Source organism: Rhea pennata, chromosome 2 (genome assembly GCF_028389875.1).
Source record: "Rhea pennata isolate bPtePen1 chromosome 2, bPtePen1.pri, whole genome shotgun sequence".
In the NCBI taxonomy this organism is placed as follows: Eukaryota; Metazoa; Chordata; class Aves; order Rheiformes; family Rheidae; genus Rhea; species Rhea pennata.
The window spans coordinates 138,131,867-138,158,932 of NC_084664.1; the positions used below are offsets into that span (position 1 = coordinate 138,131,867).

The 27,066-nt window shown below is 38.0% G+C and overlaps 1 protein-coding gene across 1 annotated transcript; it reads right to left on the minus strand.

The window, feature by feature from the left end:
- Positions 1-918: 918 nt before the first annotated feature.
- On the minus strand, positions 919-22,648 carry ATP6V1C1 (ATPase H+ transporting V1 subunit C1). The gene is made up of 13 exons (XM_062570443.1): positions 22,540-22,648; positions 16,578-16,760; positions 14,292-14,359; positions 12,921-13,006; positions 11,851-11,945; positions 8,546-8,637; positions 7,408-7,506; positions 5,930-5,998; positions 5,023-5,115; positions 4,825-4,918; positions 3,907-4,004; positions 2,635-2,761; positions 919-1,605 (listed from the first exon to the last, which is right to left on the minus strand). The coding sequence occupies exons 2-13, from the start codon at positions 16,707-16,709 to the stop codon at positions 1,510-1,512; spliced, it is 1,149 nt and encodes a 382-aa protein (XP_062426427.1). The 5' UTR covers positions 16,710-16,760; positions 22,540-22,648; the 3' UTR covers positions 919-1,509.
- Between the last annotated feature and the right edge of the window lie 4,418 nt (positions 22,649-27,066).

Genomic DNA, 27,066 nt, shown 5'->3' on the forward strand with positions numbered 1-27,066 from the left:
TCTACACAGAGGAAGAACTGGGCAAGAAAGCGAAAAAAACCCTTCTACTTGCTCACACACTTTATTTATCCAGTCAGCACAATAAGCAGCTGTTACCTTCTCTGAGGGAATGAGCTAAAGAGCCTGAGAACAACTGAACACTTGATCTCAATCTCTGTTTTACCTGTAAAATTAATATTGATAAGAAAAGCAAAATAGAATTTTCCACAGGCTGAATCAGAGCCTGCCTATTGTCTTGCATTTTTTTCCTGTAGACTTCAGAAGCACGTCATTATCAAGTGTTATATACAACTTCTGTGCTCAAAGCTGTCCTTTTTGATAAATTAGAAGTTTCGATGTTTGTATATCTAAGATGAATTCTTCAAAGTACTTCCAATTCATGATTAGAGATTCTACAGTTTAAACTTCTATATTACTATTATTTTCAGGTAAGGACTAAATTGGAAAAAATATTCTATATTTATAATATTAAATTTGACAGATTGGTGCTCCCCAGTCTCAATCTTAACAGAAGCTGGCTTTAAAGAGCATTGAAGGTCTTATTGCATATTTAAGAACTGTTATATGTAGCATGTTTGCAATAGCTGCTAAAACTAACAAAATAACCCCTTCTCAATCACATTAAAAGGAAACAGTAGAATGGATGCCACAAAAAAAAGGGAGGGGGCATCTAACAGAGTGCTCAAAGCCATGAATTGGTTCCAGGCTGCAACTTTGTAGACTGAAAACTACAAAGAACATCAAAAAATCCTAGACTTGACCAGTTTGTGTACCTGTCCATGTTATAATTACTTACAAAATTTCTTTAAAATCATGGAGATAAGCACTATATACTTGACTATTTTCTTCACAATTCCTCAAAAGAAATACCTGTATATCTTGAAAGTATTTGAACTGCTGCATTTCTGTACCATCATATGCAGGACACAACATAAGTTTTTAATATTTCATCAGTTGATTAAGTTAGACAGAGGCATCCACAGTTCATACAATGACACATTTGCACAGGTATTTTTATTTTTCCTGTGTTTACAGTGCTTTGATTGTAATTTCAACATTCAGAAAGCACAATTTCATACCAATCTTACATATTTTACATCACAGTTCAACAATGTTAACACAATCATATCTACTAAATCAAATGAACAAAATGGCCATGAACATTTACACTATTCTTTTGTAAACAAGTTTTTTAATATAAACAATGGTAAATGGAATTAACACACATCACCCTATGAAAGAGTAATGACCTTTTACTTAAATAAATGACTCTGTTTATAAATACTTCAATTCTCTCAATATACATTTACAGACATAATTGGTTAAAAGCAGATTAACTACACTTTTCTTTAAAAAGAAAATGGCTAGAGATGGACCACGGTGGGCAAAAATTCACCTAACATAAGAAGCAAGCAGAGGATTAGCAGAATGTTTAAAGTTTTACTGTACTTCAACCTCACTTCTGTTTGTTTACACCAACACTGAGAGGATTGTCATGTTAGGGAACTTCTACTTGAATTCTAGCAAATTGCAATCGATCTTGTAGTACACATACGGGTAGTATTCCTGTTGACTGAGGTTTAAGCCCGGAATATCCATAGTTGCCTGCAAGAGAGTTTTAAAACCAATTATGCTTTTACAATTCATCAGACTCTTAGAAGCAGACAAAACATTCAGATGCTTTTCAAATTGAAATAGAAGTGCTTTTTCAAAAATCTAGGTAGCTTTGCATCAATAATTCACATGTGTTGCTGTAGTAAACCAACTGCCACTAAACAGAAGGAAAAGAACTACAATGCTGTTTCACTACTTTCAAACACAGCAAGTTTATGAGAATGATACTATAGAGGGCTTGAATGATCCAGGAAGTTGCATGAAGTTCAGCGCCTTTAATTTTCACTTTAATTGTCACATCCCCATCCCCAAAGCAGCCTTGAAGTACGCTGCAGAAAAATATTGTTATTTTATTCAGGTTGAACTCACTGTGTGGTGGTCTATCTTTAGTTATTTTTAACTATCTTTGAAAAGCACTGCTTTTCAATACTAAACAAATGCAGTAGAATAAGCCTCCCTACAAACTAGTTTTAAATAGGAAAATCAGACACCTCTATAGATGGAAACCTCTACGTGACTCCATCTTGACATCCAATCAGTCTCCTTTAGTAGAGAAGGTCAATGAAGTTAAGTTTAGTATTTTAATGCCACCGTTACCTTAGACTGTGGAAAGTAATTTTTAGTATTCTTTCTAGTCTCAAAAAAAGATATGAAAGGTATTCAAGTTCCTTAAGCTTAATTCCATACTAAAACTGACTTTGAATTCTTCGAGGATGTGAGCATGTATGCAATCTGTAGGACATTCTTCCCTTTGTGGTAGGGAAGAATGCTATAGGAAGAAATAACACAGGACTTAAACCAGACAGCTTTTCAAGTGCATAAGCTGCAACTCAAAATACTATCTCCTTTCAAAAAACATAAGGTAGAAGTGGCATTTCTGTAAGAATTATAATTCTTTGTACTAGGAGACAATGACAGAGTATGGAGAGAGTTATTGCTTTTTAATGAAGCTAAAGAGACTTTTGTTTAAAGAGATTAAACTTAGTATTGAATAGGAGTAACAGTTAGAAAAATACTTACATCAATGATAGCCGCTGCACTGCTGTCAAGGTGCTTGTATAAATCATACAAAACCTCCCTCAGTTTTTTCATTGTTTTCTTATTAGGTTGAAGCAGCATTGCCTGGAAGTTAACTGGCAAACCATACCTGAGAAAATCAAGCAGAAAGCTCTGAAAATACTAAAATAAGCCTTAGGTTAACTTATCCTTTAGAAACAGACGTTTATTCCATTTTGAGAAGATATCTTATTTCTGAAGAGGAGGAAATTCTGCTTTTTCTTTTTTCTTTTTTTTCCCTTTTCTTTTTCTTTCTTTTTTTATTTAATTTATTTTTTTTTGAAAGACCACTCTCTATCTACGGTTCATAATAAGATATCAACAAAATAGAACTCTTCAACTTTTCAAATTTAAAATAACAAAACAGTGGTTTCAATTCTTTTAAATCCTTGAGCACTTAGCACAAGTCAACTGACATCCTGAATCAACAATTCTATTGACATCTTCCTTTCTAGATATGTGGAAAGATATGCTGATTTTCAAATCAAGTCCAACTGCCTTCCTTACTCAAATTCCTCTTAAACTAAGCCTGTAGCTACTATGAAACAGAGTAAGCTACAAGTTAATGTAGATTTTCCCCTTCTCTACCATAATCCTTACTAAAATTCACACACACACCAACCCCCTCCCCCAAAACTTTCAGTGTTCTAACTGACCAAGACTGAAGTACTGTCTGCTCTAAAAAAAAAAAAAAACTGTCACTTTTTTCTTTTTACTTTTTTTTTTTTACTCCAATTCACTTGGAATACTTCTGGATAGGAAGAAAAATGCAAAGAGAAATTTTACACTGAAAATATTGAACAAGAATTGCTGTGTATGAGCATGCATTTCAAGATGTCAAGCTGTATTACTCAAAGCCTGAATATTTTCATTCTGAAATATTCACATTTCTTAGAAATAGAAGTGTTTTTTTTTTTTTTTTTTTAAAAAGCTACTTAGTTTGATCAAGCTAGGAGTCAGTAAAAGTACCTTGCTGCATACCTTAATTTCTAAAACCCTAGAAAAAAATATCTCCAAGTGGCAAGTTTAGCAGTTACCTACTGCAACAGTTTCTCAACTACTTTGCTCAGGTTCCACAATTGGCAAGAGGAGCTAAGTAACCAGCTGTTCTTGCTGCCCTCCCCCTCCTCCATAGAAGGGTGGTATTCACATGTCTCAGTTCGGCAAGCCCAACCTACATGTAACTTCTTACAAAGTCTAGGAGGAAAAACACTCTCTGGATCTCTGACTCTTTACCTTAGAACAGATTCAACAAAAACTCGTAATGCTTTTACATGAATCCATGCAATGAAAGCTTCACTGAAATTAACTTTCAGCCACCGAACCAGAGGCCCCTGTGAAAGGAAAGAAAAAGAAAGAAAATCTATAATTCAGAAGATGATACTTTGTTTTTCATTATCATGGTAAATAAATTACTTAAAGGCATAGTTGACTATGGACATAATGGCTCAAGGGTGTTTCAGTATGGAGTGAAAAGTTTTACTAAATTTCTCTTGTCGAGTTCACTGTCCACTTGTTGCGGGCTTAATACATTAAGAACCATTTTAATAATGTCTCATTATTTCTTCCAAATGCTTGCCTATTTTCAAACTTTATACATGATCAGCTGCAATTTCAGCATTTGGTTCACAGTTAGGAGCATGTGCGCTACAGGAAACTCAGTTACCCCCAAGCAGACTATCTGGGTTGCCAGCTGACTTTGCTATGTCATCCCTCCAGTGCTTTCTCAGAACCACAAGATCATGACATCATGATGCAGCGACAAGTCAGCTCAGAGTCCAACAGACCTATTGCATTGGCATAGTTAAAACTACCAAAAAACACTTGGATTTCTCTCCAAATTCTATGTCCAGGTAATCCATAACTGCTACTGCAGCCCCTAACTGGTCAAGTGCAATTTAAACTAGACCATTATAAACAACCTCTGAAGTCACAGACCATGTTTGCACACACATCTTCAACAGAAGTGATCACATTTAGTGATTTAAATGAGCCAGAGTATAAACTTCACCTCAAAAAATACATCCATCTCAAGGAAAGGTTAAGGATGCATTAAATTGCTACATCTTCCTGTCAACTTCTGGTCTGAGTTGAGACTATTCTGTGCTCAGAAATCTCAGGTTTCCATAATGACTAGTTTTATATAAAACTTACAAACTGTTTCTTCTTGTCAGTTGACAGTCTATTCATTTCTTCTTTATCAGCTTTCATCTCTTCTTCATTATACTGGAAGTCACGGACCATAAATCTGCATTTGGAAGTGAATAAAATCACAAGCGGTTATCTAGAGATCCTTCAAAGTGTAAGAGAGAGAACACACACATATGTGAACACACTCAGAATAAGCCTTACTTATATTCTCTGGCTTTATGCTTGAAGTCATCCACTGCCTTCCTGAACAAGGTGACATTACAAAGGTAACTATCTTGATCCTCAAAGAGAACACTACATATTGGAAAAAACAGAAGTGTCAGAATGGATATGGTTCAAGTCACAACAGATCTGAAATACAATAGCTTAAGTTGTACATTACTGCTACTTAGACAGGAACATAAATGTAGATAATTATATGTGATTAATTCCCAAATTAAACACCCTGTAACAGAAAGCTTTGGCAACCACTCTTAATTATATCCTTGAAGAATGGCAGTTGACATTTCACATTCAATAGATAGCTCACCAAGTAGAAGCACTTCATACAACTCTAGATATTTTTGCAAGTTAAAATTATTTTACAAGAGAAGGATCTAAAGCTGTTTTAACTCTGAAACATTGAGACTATTTTATTAAAATAGAAAAGGAAATTAAAAGGGTAGTTTGGCAAGGAAAAGCATTACCTACGCTTTGAGAATCTACGTTTCCAGTTCTTCGCTCCCTAACAGCTTTTAAAAGATATATTCAACTTGGTTCAAGTCCTCTGAGTATTGGCATAAATCTTACAGAGGGGCAGCTACTGTTTGTTGTTACCCCTCATTGTGCATTAGCTTGAAGCTGAAGGCACCTGATCTAGGATGAATGCACTTGGCTGAATGCACCTGGTCTAGATTAACCTTCCTCTTCAATTCTTTTGCCCTTCCCAATAAACAGTGAGTTTGACACCTTTGTCAACTCTGGAATTAGAGATCTTTTGAATGTTTCTCAAGTACAACATAGTAATGTTTGACTCAGAGCTAAAGTATTTTGTGAGGTTTTAGCCTAATCTTTAAGTCACTACAAGTAAAGAACAAGCCAATATGAGAGTGAGCATTTAACATCTTACTTGCTGGAACGTGGTACGACCATCTCTGCTAGCGTTTCATACTGCTTAACCCAGTCATTATAACTTAACCTAGAAAATACACAGGTTATGGTTAGATTTTTAGTACTACAGTAAGAAACCTTATAGAGAAACCTAATCAAGCTTTTTGAAGAATTTTTAAGAATATCAGTCATCACATCTTCTAACACTCAGTTGTATGTTTTCAAAAATACTCATGATTAGGATGACTGTCCCTGGTAGTAACATATATAATATGTTACAATAATAGTAACATTATTGCTAACTAAACTACAATGATAGCAAAAGCAAAAAAAAAAAAAAAAATCTTTATCTTTAGTCCTCATGTAAGTTCACGTGTAGAATTTTTGAAATCAAAGAACTTTGAAACAAGATTAGTCATAATTAAATATAGGTCTCAGAGGACCAACTAATTGGACTTCACTGTCAAGGCTTATCAAAGTCCTTAAGTAACGGCACTCCTCTGCAGTATTAAAAGGAGTACTTTCTCCACCACTACAAATGGGTTTCTCCAAGTCCTGCACTTGCCTGAAAGATCATTGAGAATTCTGGAAGCCATGCCTTTCTTTAGCTCAAGGTGCAGGGGTTCCACCCTTTCAACATCAAAACCAAGTCACAGGTAGAACAAAAATAAGGATCAAGATATACTAAGCACTCTGCTAAAAGCATGGCAACAGTTTTGCCTTCTCCATAGTTTTACATGTCACAGAGACTACTTCTTCAGGTAATAAACAGCCTGGAGGCAAACTTAAAAGTTAGAAACTAACCTTGCTCTCAATTCCAGACAGATAGTCTGGTGCTACAAAGACAGCAGAACTAGTTGTCCAGGATTCAGCCATTTTCTCACTCTACAGCAGTCTTATGGACATCTGTATCATCATTTTTCTTGGTAGAGCTTTTTTTTTTTTCTTTCTTTCTTTTTTTCTTTTTAAGTTTTAAACAAGGAACATCCTGTTCCCAATAAACCTTTGACATGACGTAAGTGGTACTCCACTGGTAGGCACTTGGATTAAAAAAAAAAAAAAAGCAGTGTTCTGGCAATCTGGAAGAGTGTGCTACAAGGAGATTAAGAGTGCAATTTGCTTGCTAAACAGCAAAATCCACCGTAGAGCTAACTAGGATAATTCAATCATTAAACACGGCACTGATTTTCACAAGGACCCCTTTTACAGCATGAAAAAGACTCACTAATATTAGCTATAAGAGATAAGTTTGACTTAAAGATCATTAGTGAGATCCATGAGCACTCATCATTCCTTACAGTAAGATCTTGTGAAAAAAACTAATATATGTGCACTGGCTCATTTGCCACTGCTTAGCATCAAAAAGTCAGTGTTAGTTTATTCAGGTAAACCTAAAAATTTTTGTCTTTTCTTACAGTAGCATAGGGTTGTGTGGATCTATTATTTGATGCAGATTTATTATTTCATTCCGCTTTTAGGACAAGGTAATTAACTTACTTAGGTACAACCACTAATAATGTGACCAAATATTCTGAATCAAGTACAAAGTCCTCTTTCTTTACAATATCAGCAAGACTTCTGGTTAGCAAGCTTCCCCTGCAGAGAACCAGAGGCAGACAACAGTTTTAGTGTTTAATTAGTATAACCATTGAGAAAACGTAATTCATTAAGCATTATCGGTTATGTAGAGCAAACTGTGTCCTCATATGCATATTATATCTTACTGTTTAAAATCACTGAAAGTTTTTTCAGTGGCTCCACTGTTGCACGATACAGCAAAATATTTATTCCCATATTCCCAACACCAAGCAGACTTAAGAGGCCAAACTCTTAAAGAGAGTGATTTAACATCAAGAAGAACTATTAGATCTCAGTAAACTCTAGTATATGAAGCCTCAGAGTTACAATCAAGCTCATACACAGCTACAGAACCTTGGTGAAAATTTTAAGAGTCACATTGCCTAATATTCACAAAAGATTAAAAACCTACACAGATTTAATAAGCTTTAGCTAACAAATTACAAGCAACTTATAGTCCACTCAAAATAGCTGTCCTTCATCTGATCTATAGTTCTCAATCATAGACAGCAGGCTTATACCATGAACTATAATGGTAAGATTGAGTCAAATTTAAAAACCGTATTTCCACAGAGGAACTACTGTACTTTAATTACATTTCAGATCATATGTAATGCAAAGACAGCAAGCAGTTCTTGTTTAATTTATCATTACCTGCATGCAGACAAGAGCCATCTTTCTGCTGCTTAATTTTAGGGGACAGGGTACTTAAGTGCACTAATGTAGATATGCTTAAAGCACTAAGAGTATAAAGGGGGAAAAATTCCTTATTTAGAGAGATATCTACGTAGTAGTGTTACATTCCATATAAACAGCAAGTTTCTCTCAAAAGGTTCAGCAATTTGTACTATTTGTATATATTTTTATGTATTTTGCCACCACTTACCAATCACAAGTGAACCAAGCAAGTTAGCTGTAAATAAGTGTTGTTTTATGATAGCTGTGATAAACACCTCAAAAATATACTAAGCCTAGAGTTTGCACAAATTCACACATTTTTTCACTTTGAAAAGTGAGTAAAATTCATTATGCTGTATTAGCAAAAAACAGTACTTACGCATTCTTTCTTTCCAAATTCTGAAGGTTGCCTTTGAGATTATTGTATGCTGAGGCTCTTGCTTTCAGATCATTGTCAATCTGATTTACTCCCTTAAAGTTAAAAGAGAATAGTGTCTAAAGAACTGAAATAGTTTTTCGAAAGATTTCTTAATTTTAAAGCATAGATCTGGAGATGCTACAGCACTGAGCTGATCATTACTCCACTAGCTTGAAGCTACCACCCTCCAGCTCAGCTGACAGGGGGCGTTATCTGAAGTTTTTCTTCCCCCACTATGATACAAGGATACTTGTGAGCACTCAGTATCATTTGTTCCAGCTGTTACCTCATTTTTAACTATACTCTTCCCTCAGAGTTTCAGTGACAAGAAAGATGGTGAACAAATCAAGAACGAACCAAGAAACCCAAAGCATTATTACTTTGCATCAAGCACAACTTCGGAAGAAACTATTTTGCATTCTATTTGTCTACTGCATATTGTCTTGCACCCTTTGTTAAAATGAATGGTCTTGGGCACTCTGAAAGACAGAATATCAACTAAATGCATTGGCTGTCTGATTCCAAATGGCTGCTACTATTTACAGTTCTAGGTATTATCAGATTTATTTTATGTCAATTTTTCTAAACATCAGAGCTATTTCACTTTTGTATGTTTTCAAATAAAAATGCAATAAATTGCATCACCAAACACCTTCAAAGTTGTCTTTTACACTGCTGTTTTTCATCTGCAGTGGCTTACAATTATAAAATAAAATCTGTTTTATAGGAACTTTCGTTTCTTAAAATCTTATATAGATATTCTGGAATGCCTGAAGTCACATAAGGCCATCTCCAGGGTAGTCAGATAAAGAGCATTTCAGACTTAAATCCAATTTCCTTCAGACTATAAATGTATTTGTCTATTAAAGTATAGACTGTATTCTACTTCTAACATCACTGGTAACCTTCAATCATCTTTGAAACTTTGATATCAAAGTTCCAGCTATTTTACTGTTTATACTCAAGACTCAAATTCTGCTTGCTGTTCCTGCTCAAGTAAGCCTTCCTTCTCAAATATATCCTCCAAGATTAATCGGGCATGATTACAAAAAATAGTTTATTCCCAGTTAGATAGCTTGGTAGCAACTTAAAGAACAAAATGAAACCCAAGCAAGCTATTAACCCCATCATACTTCTATCAGCTTGTACCCTATACATTGCACAAGGAAATACTTCACAACCAGTATACTCAGATGGCTAACTGGAAGAACTCGCTACGACATTATCATGGCATCATAACACTCTCCTGCCTCCTCACTACAGGATCTGTACATGCATTTAAAAAAAAAGACCCATACACTTCCCAGTGGCAAGTATCTGGGCACCTAGTTGATAGACTTCCTCTTTCTCTGGGCCTAGGCTGTTGACAAAACATCTTTTGTTTTGATGCAACACTTCAGTGTACTGCAAACACCACTTCAGTGGAGTATAACCACCTTGAGGAACAAGATATAATTTTATTTCCACGAAATAAATCTCTCTCAAAAGCTATGTTGCTCAGTTATACAGTGACTATGTTTATGGTAACACACACAATCACTTGTCTCAACCAGGAAGGACTTATGTAAGCCATACAACCAAATATGCAGAAAAATGGTCAAGAGGATAGTTCACCCTGCAACTCCTACAGACTTGTTTCTCAGCATTTTAGTATATAAACTAAAGACTTACTGAGGTACCTAAATTAAATGGGATATATGTAAGCCAATTTTTTAAATTAAAATTCAGGTTCTGAAGCATAACTTCATTGTAAGCAGATGCTCTACCTAGCAAACTCTAAGACTGAATAACATGTACTGAAACCTTGGTGAAGTTTCAATAAATAAAAGTGTAAATGCCTCTATATTCTTTGTTCCTTTCTTAAACTTATATTGCTATGAAAATAAGTTCTATACTATGAAAACAAGTATATTGCAATAATAAGAGAAGAAAAAGGCAAATATTTTCTTTATTCACTAACTTTCACTCATATTTAAAGGTCAAACTTAAGAAATTAAAGAATCACTTCCCTGATAAGACTTGGGGAAATCACATTACCCTGTCTTCTCAGGCTCTCTCTCTTTTCCCACAATTCCTCCTACTCTCAAGTTAAAACTGTATTCCTGTATCTGCCAAGCAGCTGTTGTAAACAGTTGAATACTTCACTTTTATAGTTTCTTCGTGTACTTCATTGTTATATTATATCTACAGGATATTTTTGATGCAAATCTTAGTAGAATTGCAAATCAGCTATTATTCCTCCAGCAGAACTCCATATGGCAGAGATTTTCCAGAAAATTACTAAGTATAATTTCCAAGAGTCAATTCAAGATATGGTGATATCCCCAATGAATATATAAAAATGAATTACATTACAGTTACATTCTCAGTCAGCTATATAATATATATTAGGATTTTGTAGTTTCTGCACAAATTTTAAACTAATAGTTTTAGGACAGAAACCAACAGCTGGAGAATCTACAACAGTGCAAAGCATTTAGCCTGCCAACATTAATGCTTTCCCCCATGATTATAGCTTCTTCCACATGTCTCTCACCAAGGCAGGCTCAGAGTACCTATAGATACTAAGTTATCTATTTATTAATGCAAATCATTCCAAAGCACAAGTTGGAAGTTTACCAAAAACAGACAAAAGAAAAACTGAAAGACTTCAAGACATTAAAGCAAGGGTAGCTTACAGAGAACTATTTCATCATTTCAATGCAGTTCAGTCAGTACTCAAGACCCTACATGTCCTCACAGCAGGTACAAGCCAAATGAAATCCACAAGTTGTAAAAACTTTACCAAGTTTTTCTCTCACTTTACCAAAGGGAAGGGGAACCCACAACAGAGATGACCTTGCCTTATTCCTTGCATTAAAGTCTTATTTTTCTCTTCACAGCCAACTGCTATAGCTTTCTAAAGACAAACAAATCCCCTGATTTCACTGCCAATAGCTCAAGACTTTTTAAAGCACCAGACAAATGGGAATACAATACAGCAAAATTGAGATGCAAAGGACATACTAGATTAAATTAACAAACAGCTAGCAAGTATAAGAAACAAAAACCAGCAAAGACAGCACAATGGCCTTCAGGGAGAAGTCTTCAAATTCCATTTTTAACCCAAATCATATGTTTGGGTATCAGCACATATAAACTGCCAGCAGGTTCACTACTGTTATAATCAAAGATAAGAAAAAATAGACAAAAAGCCCTGAGTACCAGGTTTTGTGTGTAAATACCAAGTTCAAGAAAAAAAGTTTTATAAAAACAAATGATCTTACCTTTGCAATAATTTCTGATATATTCTTCAAAGATTGTTTGATTGGATATTTGGCCATATCCCACTGGAATCTTGTTATATAGGTGACCAAGTCAACTGAAACGATAAAGAGAGACTTTGTTAAGATAGACTGATGTATTACATTCCATTTAGGATTAGCGTAACAGGAGAGTTCTGCAATAGAAAGTTTGTGGACCTTCACATATATGGACCCACTGCTTGAGGATTTTGAAAATAAACCATCAAATTAGAAGTTATCTGTGATCTTGGTTTCTGCACCTTTATAGGCCCTAAATTAGATTTACTACCAAGCCAATGACAGCTGGAGAAGCATTGAGAAGGCCAAGCATTATTCTGTCTGCTTCACATGAAGAAAAAGAAAAGGCTGGAGAAGTGAGAGTTATGAAGGGAAAACAAGCAAAGATTATTTGGCTCTCCTGAAGCAGCAGTTTCATAAAACTATCTACAAGAGAGACTACTCCAAGTTCTTCTCCAAGAAGAATTGTCTTAATTAGGACCTCGGCACTTGTCTCATGTTAATTCACTTATATAAGCCTATCTTACCTCAATATAAGCTGTGTGAAGTTTTATGAAGCTGCTATTGGAAACAATACATTGATTTAGATATCAATGACATTCTTTAGTATGAGCAGCTGCATCCATGAGACAGCTAGTGTTATAAAAATGCTCTATGACAATCTGGGAACAACTGAATATTCCAATATAGTTTACCTAACTGATACCTGCTCAGATGATAGACTAACACACAGAAATGTTTACAGTTATTAGTAATGTTTTGTGTTTCACCAGAGACTATTGGCAGCAAAATATAGCCCTAAAGGACCAAACAGCTTCTCTTATAAGTGAGTATTTAACATGCAGATTTGTAATTTTCTGCAATGCTGGATGCTATCATTTCTTTCAGGGCAAATGATTCACAGGAAAAAGTATTTCCATGGTTGAACTAGACTTTCAAAACATTGTACAGAGAAGCAGCATTAAGTATGTTTCAGGATCACTGCTTTCCCTCCTGCCACTTTTACAGGGTATATATTACAACTAACACTTTACCTCCATTAGCCAGAAGATTTTCCTGAACTTTATCTTTACTGTCTTCTAGAACATCAGCCATATACTGGGCCACCTTCTTGACAACACTGAAAAACAAAAGACACAACTAGGTAAAAAATGACTGAAAATACACTGACATTGGAGAAATACCACTGATGAAACTGATTTGAGATTGCCTTCGAAAAAAATTAAGAGATTGGTCAAAAGAAGAAAATCAATATCCCCAAAGCTCCAAGAATTTTATCTTTCTCTACAGTTTTACTGCTAATCAGTTCTGAGTAAGGTGAGGCTATTTCCCTCATCTCTAAGCAATAAGGGTTGACTTCCGGGGGTAAAATCCACTATAGCAAAAATTTTGAATTCAGTCAGCATTTCAAAATCCTAACCCCATTCTCTAAATGGATAGAGAGGTAGAGAATATCAATAAATCAAAACTAAACACAAAGCAACTATGATAGTGAAATGCCAAAGATGACTGAATACCCATGAACAAATCCTTGTTCTCATAAACCTTCCTGAGATATGACAAACAAGACCTGCCTTCCTCTCTAAAAACGAAATGTTTAATATTATTCACATTTGCCAAGCAAAACAGTTTCTGATCTATTTTAAAGAAGCTTAATACTTCTCTCCTTAAAACAGAAGATGGCTCCACAAGTTCTGACTACATCAAGTTTTGTTGCATTTGCTCAAAATCACTTTCAAAGGACCATCAGTTTTCTTAAAATGAACAGCTTTTGCATTTTAATTTTTAATGCCATGTATCATCATCTTCAGGCTAGAAACCAATGTGGTTACCTTCTCAAAGTCTGTAAATATTACTCTGATTTGATAAAAGCATATCTTTTACTCCATTTCATCATCACTTCCAGCAACTGTTAGGCTCAATTCTTAATTGTTCTCCAGTATCTGGCAGCATACAGCATTACTATATGGAGAACCATCATTCATCAATTCATAGTGTCCCATTACATCATAAGCTGTTTAGATTTTCCTTTTTGAGTAGAGATGCTAGTAAAAAACAGCAGTTTAGCTTGCTGAAATCTTAGCTTGCTGATTTGAACATAAAACACTTATTTACTCTTAGGGTTGCTGAACACTGGAGCAGGTTGCCCAGGGAGGCTGTGGAGTCTCCAGCCTTGGAGACACTCAAAATTCAATTGGAAATGGTCCTTGGCAACCTGCCAAGGAGGGGCAGAACCAAATGATCTCTAAAGGTCCTTTCCAAGCCCAGCTATTCTGTGATTCTGCGACTACCCTCACAGGATTATCAAGCCAAAAAGTTGAAAATACTCCATGTATCATTACGACTTGGCAAACTATCACATCATTGTTCTGGTATTTTGCATGCTAGTACAAACAAACTGTTACCCTTCCACAAATGCATCCAGTTTAGCCAGCTCATCTGAAAGACCAACTAAAACATCCAGTGTGCCAACCTAGAAGGAAAGATCAAAATGTATTAGCAATTTTCTATGCAAACCTAGAAAGATAAAAACAAATGACAATAAAAGCAAAGTCCCCTGAACAGGTAGTTTTGCATAACCGCATAAATGCTAAGATTTCAGACTTGTCAATTTAAGAAAGTCATACAATGCTTAATCTGCTCAAGATACCCTTAAAGTCCCACTACGTTAGATCTAGCTCGTTCTAGCTAGGTGCACAGTTTGTTCTGCATTCCAGCTACCCAAAACACGTTAAAACTTTAATATTTTGAATTGGCTGCATTTTCCACAAGTCATTTATTTCAAGATTTGATTTACTGCTTTACATCATATCCGAGATTCCTGCAATCAAATATCTCAGTGCCAGAGGTAAGAAGAACGTGGAAAGTTTAGAAGATGCAGGAGTCCTGCAGCAGTCAGACCAACAGAGTCTGAAACTTTTTGCATCCAGAGTAATTTAATAAGACTATAGTATCTTTGGTTTGTTTAAAGTCTTTACTCTTCCGTACACTCTCTTCCAGAAAACACTTTCTTTCCTTACTTGCAATATGCATACCTTTCCTGAAAAAAAGAGATGACTGCAAACTCAGTAATTCAAGCATAAAACTTAGAGCAAAGTAGTTAAATATTTTGAGGTCTACTTGTTTCATACAGAAGTCTCAATGGATCTTAAGACATCAAAAGACCATAAAACAGTATAGCTACTTGAAATTAAACAAATGAAAAGTGTTTTTGTTTTAAATAGGACATACATTATGAGAGTTTCTTTGGTACTCTCTTCAAGCCTAACACATTTGTTCCTTTTGCTCAATGAATATTTCTACATTCACTCTGGATATCTCCAAAAAGACTAATGGTTTTAAGTCTAAAATTTTATATACTGGTTTATGTACAGTAATATTTCAGCAAAAACATAAATGAATCTTTTCTGTAACCAACATATAATAATAATTAACCTTAGGGGCTTTAAATCTAGCATCTTTATTTTATACACATTTCCACTCATCATCTGCATGACTCCTGCTCTCTCCAGCCCTGAAGCAAAAAGGAGTACAAGACAAGCTTTCCTGTTCTAATCCCAGCAATTGGGCTAACCACTGGTTCCTTTGAAGTCCAGAGCTCCCAACAGAACAATTTATGAGATTTTTGTCCCAGATGAAGAGAAGTATTAGAATATCCAGTACTGTTTAAGTCACAACTGTCACAACCAAGCCTCCTTCCAAGCCCCACCATCTGACCTACATGCAGAATAAGAAAACTAATGCTCTGACTTGTCACTTATAAGACACAGAACAAACAAGTCATTAAGCCTGTGACACTTCTATACCCAAGCAGTAAGGCTGCTGTTCACTGGAGAGTAAATTACTGTTTCAACAAGTTTTAACTGAACAGTTTTACTAGGTACAAGGAAGTCAGACTACATACCATAGTGTAAATATACAAGTGTGTTCAGCTTCTTCCTGCTTTAGGAAGAGTTTTAGTTCATGGGAAATAGAGTAGAAGCAGAAACAATTGATCATAACCCTAGTGGGCCACATGAATTTTCAGAAATAACTCTAAATACTGTAGTGATCCTCTAGTTGGAAAGTCATCTTGACTCAGGTCCAAGGATCTCATGAGAAGAGACCGACATTTGCTGTACTACTTCTCATCTCCCCTAATAAATTTCTTGAAATAATTCAGGACTGTCTAAAAAGGAATGTAAATTATTGCAGTTGGAAGGTCCTCTAAAAAGCATGCTGCAGAATTGTATGCTCAGGACCCACTCATCACAGAAACAGAAATGAGGCATCACACCTGCTGAACCTGTCCACAGACAAATACAGGTTGCATTTTTCCTTCAGTTTGATAAGTTTTCACTTCTAAAAAGTTAAACCATCTGAATACTCAGGTGACAAGTCTTCATTTGCATGAAACTCATTGTTGCTCCAGCTAATTGCTTAGTCAAGACTACTTCCATAGAAAAAGCTGCTGTAGTAGCTGGAAGAACACACCTTGCTGAACCTTCAGAACTTAAAGAATCTTTAACTTAGAATTTCAGAAAAAAAGATAACTTGTCTAAATTAAGTTTTTTAGATCCACCACACATACTCATATCAGTCGTTTTTCCTAAAAAGTCTGCAAATATTCATCATCTACAGTTTTAGCCTGAAGAAACAAACATGATGCAAAACAGACATTTATCTTTAGACCTGACACAGGGCTTATGTACCTTTAAGTCTGGAATATTGAACTTTGAATTAGTAGAAAGATTGTTATTTTTTGTGGTCGCTGCATGCAGTTTCTCCCATGTCTGTTGACATGTTTTTTCCCCAGGAGCAGAAATCAGCCAAAACTCAGTCATTTTTGTGTCTTTATCTTGATGCTTTCTATTTCTGAAGATAGAGGCAAGATGCTGTGAAAAGAAAGGGGGGAGGGAAGAGAGTATTTGCTGTTAGTTGAGGATTCAAAGCTTTGCCTTAAGAAAAATATTCTCTTCCATGCTAGTAAAGTTCAGTTCTAGCTACCATAAAAGATTCTAAGAGTATCACGATCCAAATTTGTATTTTCCTATCTTCCAAATCATATTTGCACAGTTGCATTGTCTTCTTAAGCTCTCCATCTCACAAGCTAAAGCAGGTTGAGTTTCCAGAATTAACATCTTTCAACCAGAATTCCACAAAAATAAGCAAACAATCCAATTGAAAATAAATACAACAACATAGGATCCAGTTATATTTTCATAGCTGTATATAGTTTCCAGCATCAATATAACAGACAACTTTTTCTGAATATGTAAGAGAAAAAACAGATTTCAACTCTGATGTTATAGCTTTTCTGATCACTTTCAGATTAGGACCGTATTTTAAAATGATTACATGTCAAAAAAGTATTTAAATAATAAAAAGTTATAGTTTTTCTTTCAATCAAAGAGGGTTCTCCTGGCAGCTAAAAACAAAGCAAAAGGACATTTTCTAGTCATTGCATCTCTATTGTCATCACAGACCTTTATAACATTATACATACTTACATTACTCAAGAAAATATCTGTACTATATATAAAGTCTGTTGAGATACTTCACAAGTGAGCTGAAGAAGGTAAAAAGGTATACACATTCTTCTGTTACTAATAAATAGAACAACTGAGTTAAGAATTACTGGACTTTGGATTTTTTTTGAATCAGGAAATGAATAGAAAAATCAAAGCATACCTTCAGAGAATCAAATGTCTTCTACAGCATGTTTTGAAAGAGTCAAGACTAACTTACATTTTATAATGAGAGCCCAGACCACAGCACTCAACTTTTTCTGAGAATTAAATACTATATTTGTAAAAACTAAGACCCAGTAGCAAACAAAACAACACACGTGGGTCCTTCATTTATATAATAGTTCTAGAGTCAATAAATCATCAAGGGTCTCAAAGCAACAGAAATGAACTAAGTCTTGTTGACAGACACTTTTGTTCACTATGCAGAAAACCTAAAGCTGAGGAAAGTTTACCATCCCAACTAAATTAATAGTGTGAAGTACATCCTTTTACCAACACAACAGCCATCCTCCTTCATGACATCCAATCATCAAGGCTTTTGATCCTACACACTCAGTGACATCTGACCTACCAGGACCATGTGATCCAACAAGAGTGCTACAATTCTAAATATATACAGTGACAAAGCTGAACAGCATTATTTGAAGAAAAAAAATCATAGTATGTACAACACTAGACACGTTCCCCATTCTGCAGGTATGCATGACTCAGCTCAGCCTGTGTTCTCTCCTGGGTCAGACTAGTGCACCTGCACTGCTGATTCACTCCATTAGCAGAAAGATAGGGAACTTAGTTACCTGTACTCTCCTCACCAACACTACTCGTCCTTCTCACCTAATAAGTTGCCAAAGTGGGTCAGAAGGAGAAGGAATTGGGAGTTCTTTGCTTCTGGAAACAGTAGCACCCCTTTTGTGCTGGGGCCTCAACTGTTGGGGTGAAGTGTCCCACAGCAAAATCAGAGAGAGGGTGAAACCCATGCTAAGAGCCCTCAGACACCACTGACCTCCCACACACAAGTCTACGGTGTAACAATGTCTGGTGGTTCTGTATTAATGGTTTTTGTCTTGGTAGTTATTAGGAAAAATTAATGTTGAACTGGTTGCCACTGATATAACATGAGCTATGTTATGAGGCTTATTTGTATAAGGAAGCACTAACTGAATTAGCTCATACAATGGGCCTCCAGAGGAGGCCTACTGCACAGCAACATTTTGAAACAGGACAAAACTTCATCTTCTCCTAATGACTTAGGTGCATTATCCTCCGTAACATGTGTGCCTAACTCAGTGAATCCATTGCACCCTGCATTTTTCTGTGCTTCACTGAACTCCGGCACTATAAAAGACATAGCCAAATTTACAGTAAACTTACCCACACAAGGAGATACCACTGCCGTTTGTGAACATTCTTGAAACATTTAAGCTTTAATTTGCTTTTATTTGGATTTTACTAGGACTTGAAGCAGCTTTGGAATGGCTGTTGGAAAAATAAGAGGAACTAGTTCTGGCAGCAGCAGCGAGCAAACACTCAAGTAAAAAACAGAACTGCCATTACAGAAATCCAAGGCTCTTATTCAGTAAAAGAGATGGATGCTGCATTTTCATGTTTTCCACTAAAACATAAATAACCCTTAAAGAAAACAGTGTTCCATAGATGAGATCAATGAAGGAAACAGTTACATTTTCACAATGACATGGTCATTCTCTGCATTGCAGGTTGGGAAAAATCAGTTTACTGTTAAAACTCTAAATACTTTTTCTTAGAAAAAGATCTTTAATGGACCCATGGCAGAGAAAAACTGCTTTTAACAAGTCTTCCAATCTTTAAGTTCGTTTTCAAAGACTTGCTCTGTACATTTCATATTAAGACTACAAGTCTACTGTAAATAAAACTGAAGGCACAAACATCTGGCAGATAGACCTGCAGTAAAATCTTTCTTTCTGCTTAAACAAAGTGCAGTACTTCTTGATACCTTAGTATTAAAGGCAAAAATAGATTGTTCACTTGAATAAACAAGATCTTTTTTCTACTACTCAAAGTGAATAGAAAAAGATACAACAGTTGTAGCTTCCAAGAATCATTAATCTATTAGGTTTCTCTTCCTTTCTTCCCCATCGCCCCAATCCCCTTTTTGTCCATGTGGTTGGTTTTCCTCAAAAACTGTTCCAGCTGGTGGAAACAAGATGATTCACTGTTTCAGGCACCTACTGAATGGAAAATTGTATGAAATGAGCAGGGGAGAAGAATGCTGATACACAAAAGATTGACATCTATCTCATCTAGACATTGCCCCAGTCAGTTATGCTAACTAGGTTCAGTATAAAGGCTATGTTCTTGTTTGTTTGTGTTTAAAGTTTCCAGACTGATTTTCAAATACATACAATGAGAAAAGGCTTGGTAGAAAAGTTTTACAAGCTTGCTTGTATGCTTATTTTATGATAAAGGGAATGGGGTTTGGGATCAGGAACAGAGGAAATAGAGAACAAGAAGTGGGGAAAGGAGAAGTGTCACAGAACAGTAAGAAAAACAGAAACAGTGTTAGTCAGCCAAAAAAAAAAAAAAAAAAGAAATAAAAGAAATAAAGTGGCCCATTATAAAATGAAAGCCATGAAGATTCAAGGACAATCCTCCTATAGAAGGACCATAGAACAAAGCAGGAAATACCAAGGATTCACATTTTCTAAGTATGTTGACAGGTATTTAACAGTAAACTATTATTGCGTTTCTTTGAACTGCAAATAATGGAATACAGTCTTCCTTGCACTGTGGTGAACTTGTTCTCTCTTTAGACCAAGAAGTATTTGTAAATTGGCAAGTCTTGGCATCTCAGTAGTCTACAAAACCTACAACTGGTCTCATTTTGGCCTTAACGGGGGAATATCAGCTACAGGGATACTATAATTTATGAGTCACATCTTACCCTGAAAAGGCTCACCTACATTCTCACTTTGCAGTATTTTAGAACTACATCTACAGCAAGTGTTATCATATGACCATCCAAAAACTCCAGTCCGAGTCAGACAGGAATCTCATTGTACTACACACTGCTTGTATAAGGAGACACTGCAGTCTGAGGCATTCTATTTTGAAAACTAAGTTATAGGGAGAGGGGGAAAAAAAGAAAAAAGAGAGAGAGAGAGAAAGAGTTGCGCTATCTTTTGAGTTTCTTAAGCACGCTAGCAGAAGTGAGTTTAGTTTAAGCTAGGAGATAACATGACTAAAAGCTAAAGAAAACCCCCTAAGGTGCAGCTCAGGTTCTTAAGTACATGGCAAACAGTCTGATGATTAAAGCTCTTATTTATCCGCTTTGCTTATGTTTGCAACTGACAACATTAATTGCAGCAGAGTACCTATAACAGAAGTTACTCAAATTCTGGGGGGCTATAAGCTATCATCTAACCTTCCTCACTTTCAAAGAGCATTAACTGCAGTATTCCTAAAAAATTCTCTCAGATTTCCTTCCTTTTCCATGGTGTTGCTGTCCTAAATGTAAAGACCCTTCCGCTCCCCTCCCCCCCCACAAAAAAAAATCTGAAAGTATAAAATGAAGAATAAGCATACGAACAGACAAGTGAACTTCTGTTTACTCTTACAACCCAACAACAATTTTTGGGGAGGAGGGAAAGTATTATTGAATAGAATTTGTTATAGAATAGTTTCAGCTAATTATTAACAGGCTTTCAGCTATTTTTGTTACCCCAATTACTTCTGTTGTACACTCATTAAAAAAGCAGAAATATCCATAAATGGATACCCACATTAACAAATGGAGTTGTCTACAAATACATCAATTTAAAAACATCCTAAACATAGCACAAACGCAGTTTAACCAAGCCAACTCTTGCAAAGTAATTTTCTCCTAAATGTCCATTCAATACCATACCATGTGATCATATTAAATGAGCAGAAACTATGGTCCTAGTTCTATTGAATATAGATAGAATCACCCATCTATGACTTTAGGAGTGAAACTGCTTCTGAAACATCATTGTAATTATTTTCTGGCAAACTTTAGCAAAATGTGTTTGCTATACAGGTAGAAAAAAAACACTAAAGCTAAGAAAAAAAGTTCATACAAAATAAAAATCTCTCAACAAACAAGCATATCTGCAATGTAATATTGAGATATAACAGAATCTCTCATATGCTGTTAAAGTGAGACATAAGTTTAAGTAATGCAGATATATTACCAAAATGTTCTGCCAGAGTGAGCACAATTTGTTTATAAAATATGCTCAAAACATTTCATCTCTTGATGCATTTCCCTACAATTCCTATTTTTAATCCCTAATATCTGAAATAAGTTTGATATACTATTAAAAATAATTTTGCATTACTCTCCATAATTGCTACCACTTAAGTTTTTGTAGCATTAGGAAAATTGATAAGACAAACATTGATTTTCACATAATACGCCACATTGAAGCAACCAAATCTCTAAACTGATGCTTCAATTATGTATTGGGGAACAGAGAGAGTGATGTCAAAACAGTCTAAACTAACATGTTTCGCATTATATTTTGTGAGAACAACAGAGTTTTAAGAGAAGGGAAATAGTTTATTCTTTCCTATTTAGCTCAAATATTTACTAACGTGACTTAGAAGATCCCCAGCATCCAGCATTTCGTACAGCCCTTAAGACGCTATTTCCTCAGGCTGTCCTCAGGAAGGTGCCTCTCCCCCCCCCCCCCCCGTGCTTAGCGCCGGGCCTTCTCCGCCTCGCCACACCGCAAACAGAAGTCACCCTCACGAGGAAGCAGTAGCTACACCGAGGATTTCACAACCGAGCTTCCATACGCCTTGTGCAAGCGAAATCTGGGGACGAGGCAGGGGCCCTGCGCGACCGGCACCGCAACTCCGGCCGCCCGGCACCGGCCCCTGCCCCTGCCCCTGCCCCTGCCCTGGCCCTGCCCCGGCAGGTCTCGCCTCGGCGCTTTTCCTGCCTCTTCCAAGAGGCACAAACCTTCCCCGGAGGAGCGGAGCGGGACGGGCCGGGACGGGACGGGGCGGCGCCCAGGCCCCGCGGCGGCCCCGCAGCGCCGGGCCGGGCCGGGCCGGGCCGGACCGCGGCAGCCCTCGCCCCCTCACCCGCCGCCACGGGCCGGGCCCGCTCGCGCGGCGGCCGGGCCGGGCGCGCACTCACCGAGGCCGGGCGCGGGCGGGAGGCGGCTCCCAACGGCTTTACCCGTCACTGCTCCATGGCCCGCCGCCGCCGCGCGCCGCCCGCCCGCCGCCGCCACGTCACGTGAAGCGCCCAGTCAGCTGACGCCGCCGCAGCGCCGGTCACGAGGCAGCGGGGCGCCGGGGGCGGGGCGAGGCGCCGGCGGAAGGGGGCGGGGCCTCGGGGGGCGGGCGCCCGCGGGGGCCGCGGGTTCGAGACCGCCGTGGGCCGCGCCGGCGGGGCTTGTCACGGACAGGCGGAGCCAGGCCGAGGAGCCGCGCCGAGCCGCGCTGCGCCGCCGCAGCGCCCGGGCCCCCGCGGGGGCCCGTCCCGCTCAGCACCAGCGAGCTGCAGGCCCGGCAGGGGCTGGCGTAGGGCCCGGCGGGGTCGGGGGAAGGCGGTGAGCTGCCGGCCCGAGGGCCCTTGCACTCGCGCTCCCGCTTCCCCCAGGAAAAGGGGGTAAGTTGGGGGGAGCGCCAAGAGACTGACGTTTCCTGACTGAAAACGCAGGGCTTGAGCTGTGCACTTCCATCTGGGAATAAAATCCTGGAGTTCAAAAAAAAAAAAAAATTTTTTTCCATGTTTGGCTGATTTTCTCAGATCGGGTCTAGGAAAACACGCGTCCTTGGAAGGTTTGATCTCAGAGATGGAAACTAGCAGTCGGACGGCTCCCCGCGCGGCCAGTCGGTCGGGCAGTCACCAGGCCCTTAAAAGTGTTCCCGGCACTGACCTGCCTCGGCCGCTCGTAATGCTCCAGACTTGCTACTGGTGCAATTGGATTAGACAGACATTCTCTGTGTAGTCTAAGGTAATGTAGAAAAACAGAAAGTTACCCAAGTTAAAAGTGGGCAAACTTATTTTTAAATGCCTGCATTACAAATTCCAGCAAGAATCATTTATTAATGGCCGAATTACTAACGTTCACTCAGTTTTCTGTGGAAATCCATGTGAAACTTAGCAATAGGCACATTTACTCCTTAGCACTGCTAGCTGTTTCTTGAAAGTGTAGCAATAGGTGGCATATATCAACACTAACTTACAAATGCAAGTCATTACGCTATTTATAGAACAAGATATATTTTTTTTTTGAGTGAGCCATAGCTCCAGGGTGTTAGATGGAAACTTGGCATTAACCTCTATAAACATAGCAGTTATCAAATGATACTGTAAAGTAAGTACTTAGCAGAGGAATAGTGAGCATTTCTAACCTGCACGACGACAACATGCTTGTAAAACTGCAAAAGGGGACTCTGAGGACAAGGATCTGCCAGTTACAGTCCACCTGCTAATGCGGTTGTTTTTGTAGTGATATCTGTAATTTGGTTAATTAAGATCAAAGATGTGCAAAGCAGGCCTGTTGGCAATCTGTAACTCCTCACTAGAAGACAAAAAAGGGGGAAAAAATAGCACAAATTGAATAGTCAGGTTATTAGCACCCTCTGAATAAACACACAGTAACAGTGAGCTACAGCAAGGTCTTTAAGCAAAGACCTTTGCTTTGGGTCAGTGAGACCCAAACCACACTCATAGCGATTGTAAATGATATAATGGAAAAGACTATAGGAATGTTATTTAAACCCATAGCTGCTATGATCTGAGTATACAATAGATTAAACAGATACTTACTAGTGTTTTTATAAACCCACTTACCTGTGATATCAGGGTATCCTGTCTGGTCTGACAGGGCTATTTTTATGAAGACTCAACTGCCTGAAATATGCATTTTTCTTCTGCTGAGAAATACATTCTCTGAAGGTTCATTTGGAGAAATGGGAACTGTAGTAGGTCTTTATTTTTTTTTTAGTTTAAGTCATCACATAGAAATCTAATCCAACAATGCAATCTTATATCAAAGACTTTGGATCAGCTCTCCATACATTCAGCTATAGGCCTATATTCAGCTTTGAATATCTGAATAACTCGTTTTTGTTTAGCAAACACGCACAAGGTAAGTGCAGTCTGACTTGAGTGTGCACAGAGGTATTTGCAAATAGAAATACTGGGCCCTTAAAATCAGCAAAACTTATCTAAAAGTTAAGCAACAGGCAGCAGAAATAATAGTGGCAGGGTTTTACCTGGTTTTACCCATGGCAGAAAGAGATTAGATCTTTCAGATTTGGAGAATGAAAATAACACATGAGATGGGTCCTGAAAGTAGCTGCTGCATTTCAAAAATTCTGGCAATGAAAGTGACACTGGCCAGGGCTGGAAACTGCTGCAGCTAGAAATTAGAATAGCTAGAATAGTCCCGCAGTGCTCATATGACCCGGAGCAGGTGTCCTGCACCAGGCGGCGACGGGGAGTCCCCAGCCGCCAGCACTCCCCTTGGAAAATCCATGCCTGCTGCCGGGAGCCTTGGCCAAAAAGCCCATTGCGGGCTGATGCCCGAACCGTTCAAGGACAGTCCCATGGAAGCCCTGCCATTTCCGTAGGGAGTCGAGGTTTCCCTTCCATGTCCCCTCACAGCGATGAATGTTTCCAAAGTAAAAGGGGTGAAAGGATTTTAACTTCTCATTCTGCTGCAATGACTCTTGACGTCTCCAAACATTTCTTAGGGAAATAGAGATTTTGTTTGAATTGTGGAAATACAAGTTTTATTTGAACTGTAAGTATTCCCCTCATTTGCTTTCTGCTTATTAGTTTTGGTATATCAGCACTTTTTCCTTTCTGTAGTAATCTGTGCAGAGCTGTATTTTCTTCTGTGGTGTACAGATGACACATACAATGCCAGGAGGCAGAGATGGTGAATATTTCCCATGCTTTACGGTATTTTCTGAGGCGTGTTCTTCACCAACTGTACAGATAAAGGGACTTCCTGAAGGCAAGGGAATTATTACCATCAGTTTTAATAAGATCAGAGTTTTACTCAGTCTTGTTAATGAGTCAGGATTTTTTTATTCTGATGATACAGATACTAAAATAAAGATTCCATATAGCTTGCAGGAGTAAAGGCCTAAAAGTTGAAAGTGATACTTTCTAAAACCTGAGTGAATATTGGTAGATCAAAAGTAGGTCAAAAGATAAAACTAATATTGCAATATTGCAATACCTCGGTATTCAGTTACACAGGATTCAAATATTTCAAAAATCTCAGGTACAGCGGGGTACCAAAAAGATGATGTTGGTACATGTATCATAGTGGAAGCTGCAATACAAGGCCTGAGCCTGCAGCCTCTCTCAGTTTCACTGACAGGAGAATGAGAGAAACAATGTTGTTTTGCCAAAGACACTCAAAGCCTTTTGAGATGAAAAGGGTGATGCTCAGTTCTCTGTTTTCTTTGCCTCTCTCCAGTCTGAGACTAGAAAGTGTGGAGAAGAAATAAACTGGTATTACTTTGTTAGTTACTTCTACTTTTCTTGAAGGTGATGATACAACTTTTGCATGCATTTTAATAAAAGATGCCCATCAAAACGCATTGCATTTTAATCTTTCTTGATGTTGCCTGGGAGACACAAGCCTCAAGATTAAAATTTAAATCTTTGAAAAAATATATTTGCAAACTGAAACAGAAATGGTATATTTTCTGCAGTCAAACTTTTTGACAGAAAGGATTTTCTTCTCTGTTTTAATGCCGCCTCCCTGAAACTGCTTTCAACTTCAGATCAAGGACTTGAGAAACTAATCCGAATTTAGAAGAAAATCCTGGGCTTCTGTAATCTTTATTTTCAGATCTATGGAAGTCACTATATATATGTGTGTGTGTGTGTGTGTATATATGTATATGCATGTAATCATTTAATTAATAATTAATTAAAATACGTAGGCAGCATCTTTAGGACAGGTGCAGAAAGACTTAAACCAGCAGACTTAAAAGACTCTGGAGCAGGACACATTCTGATAGACTTTGAAATCTGTGTCCAAAGCCCTGTTCCATATCAAGAAGAGGAAGAGTATGAAGACCATTTTCACACCCCGAGGAAGCGTTTCACCCAGGTTTAGCGCAGGACAGAGTCCCTTGAGGACACTGCTGACTGAGGACGTGGAGCTGAGGCGCTTGGCAGTACGGCTCATTTACGGCATGGGCACCGGGAAGCTCAGCGCTGTCACGAATCTGTTTCAGAGCCGCTGCTGATCCAGCTAAGCTGACAGGGGTTTATGCCACCATAGTGACAGGTCTGGATTTAGCAGAAGCGACTGGCAAGGCTGCAGCCTCGTGCTGTTAGCGATGCCTGGGGCGTGCGACACGTTTCAACCACGAAGCTACACAGCAATTCTGTCCACACACGTGCTGCACCAAGCTTTGTTGCTGTCTTGAATAATCTCATATCAGACAGTGTGCTCCTTGGCTAGCATCCCCGTGTTTGCAGCAGGTGGGCTGACCTGGCTACACCAGCAGAACTTTGCAGGGTGCAGCGTGTTTCAGGCAGTTACACATTTGCCCGGCAGCAGAGATGTGGGAGCCCGGTGGAGGTCCATCAGCAGGATGGTTGAACGTCTTGGGGCTCGTATGAGCAGACAGGAACGAGCTCTGTGAACACCAGTTATGCTAGACGTTAATTTGCTGTAAT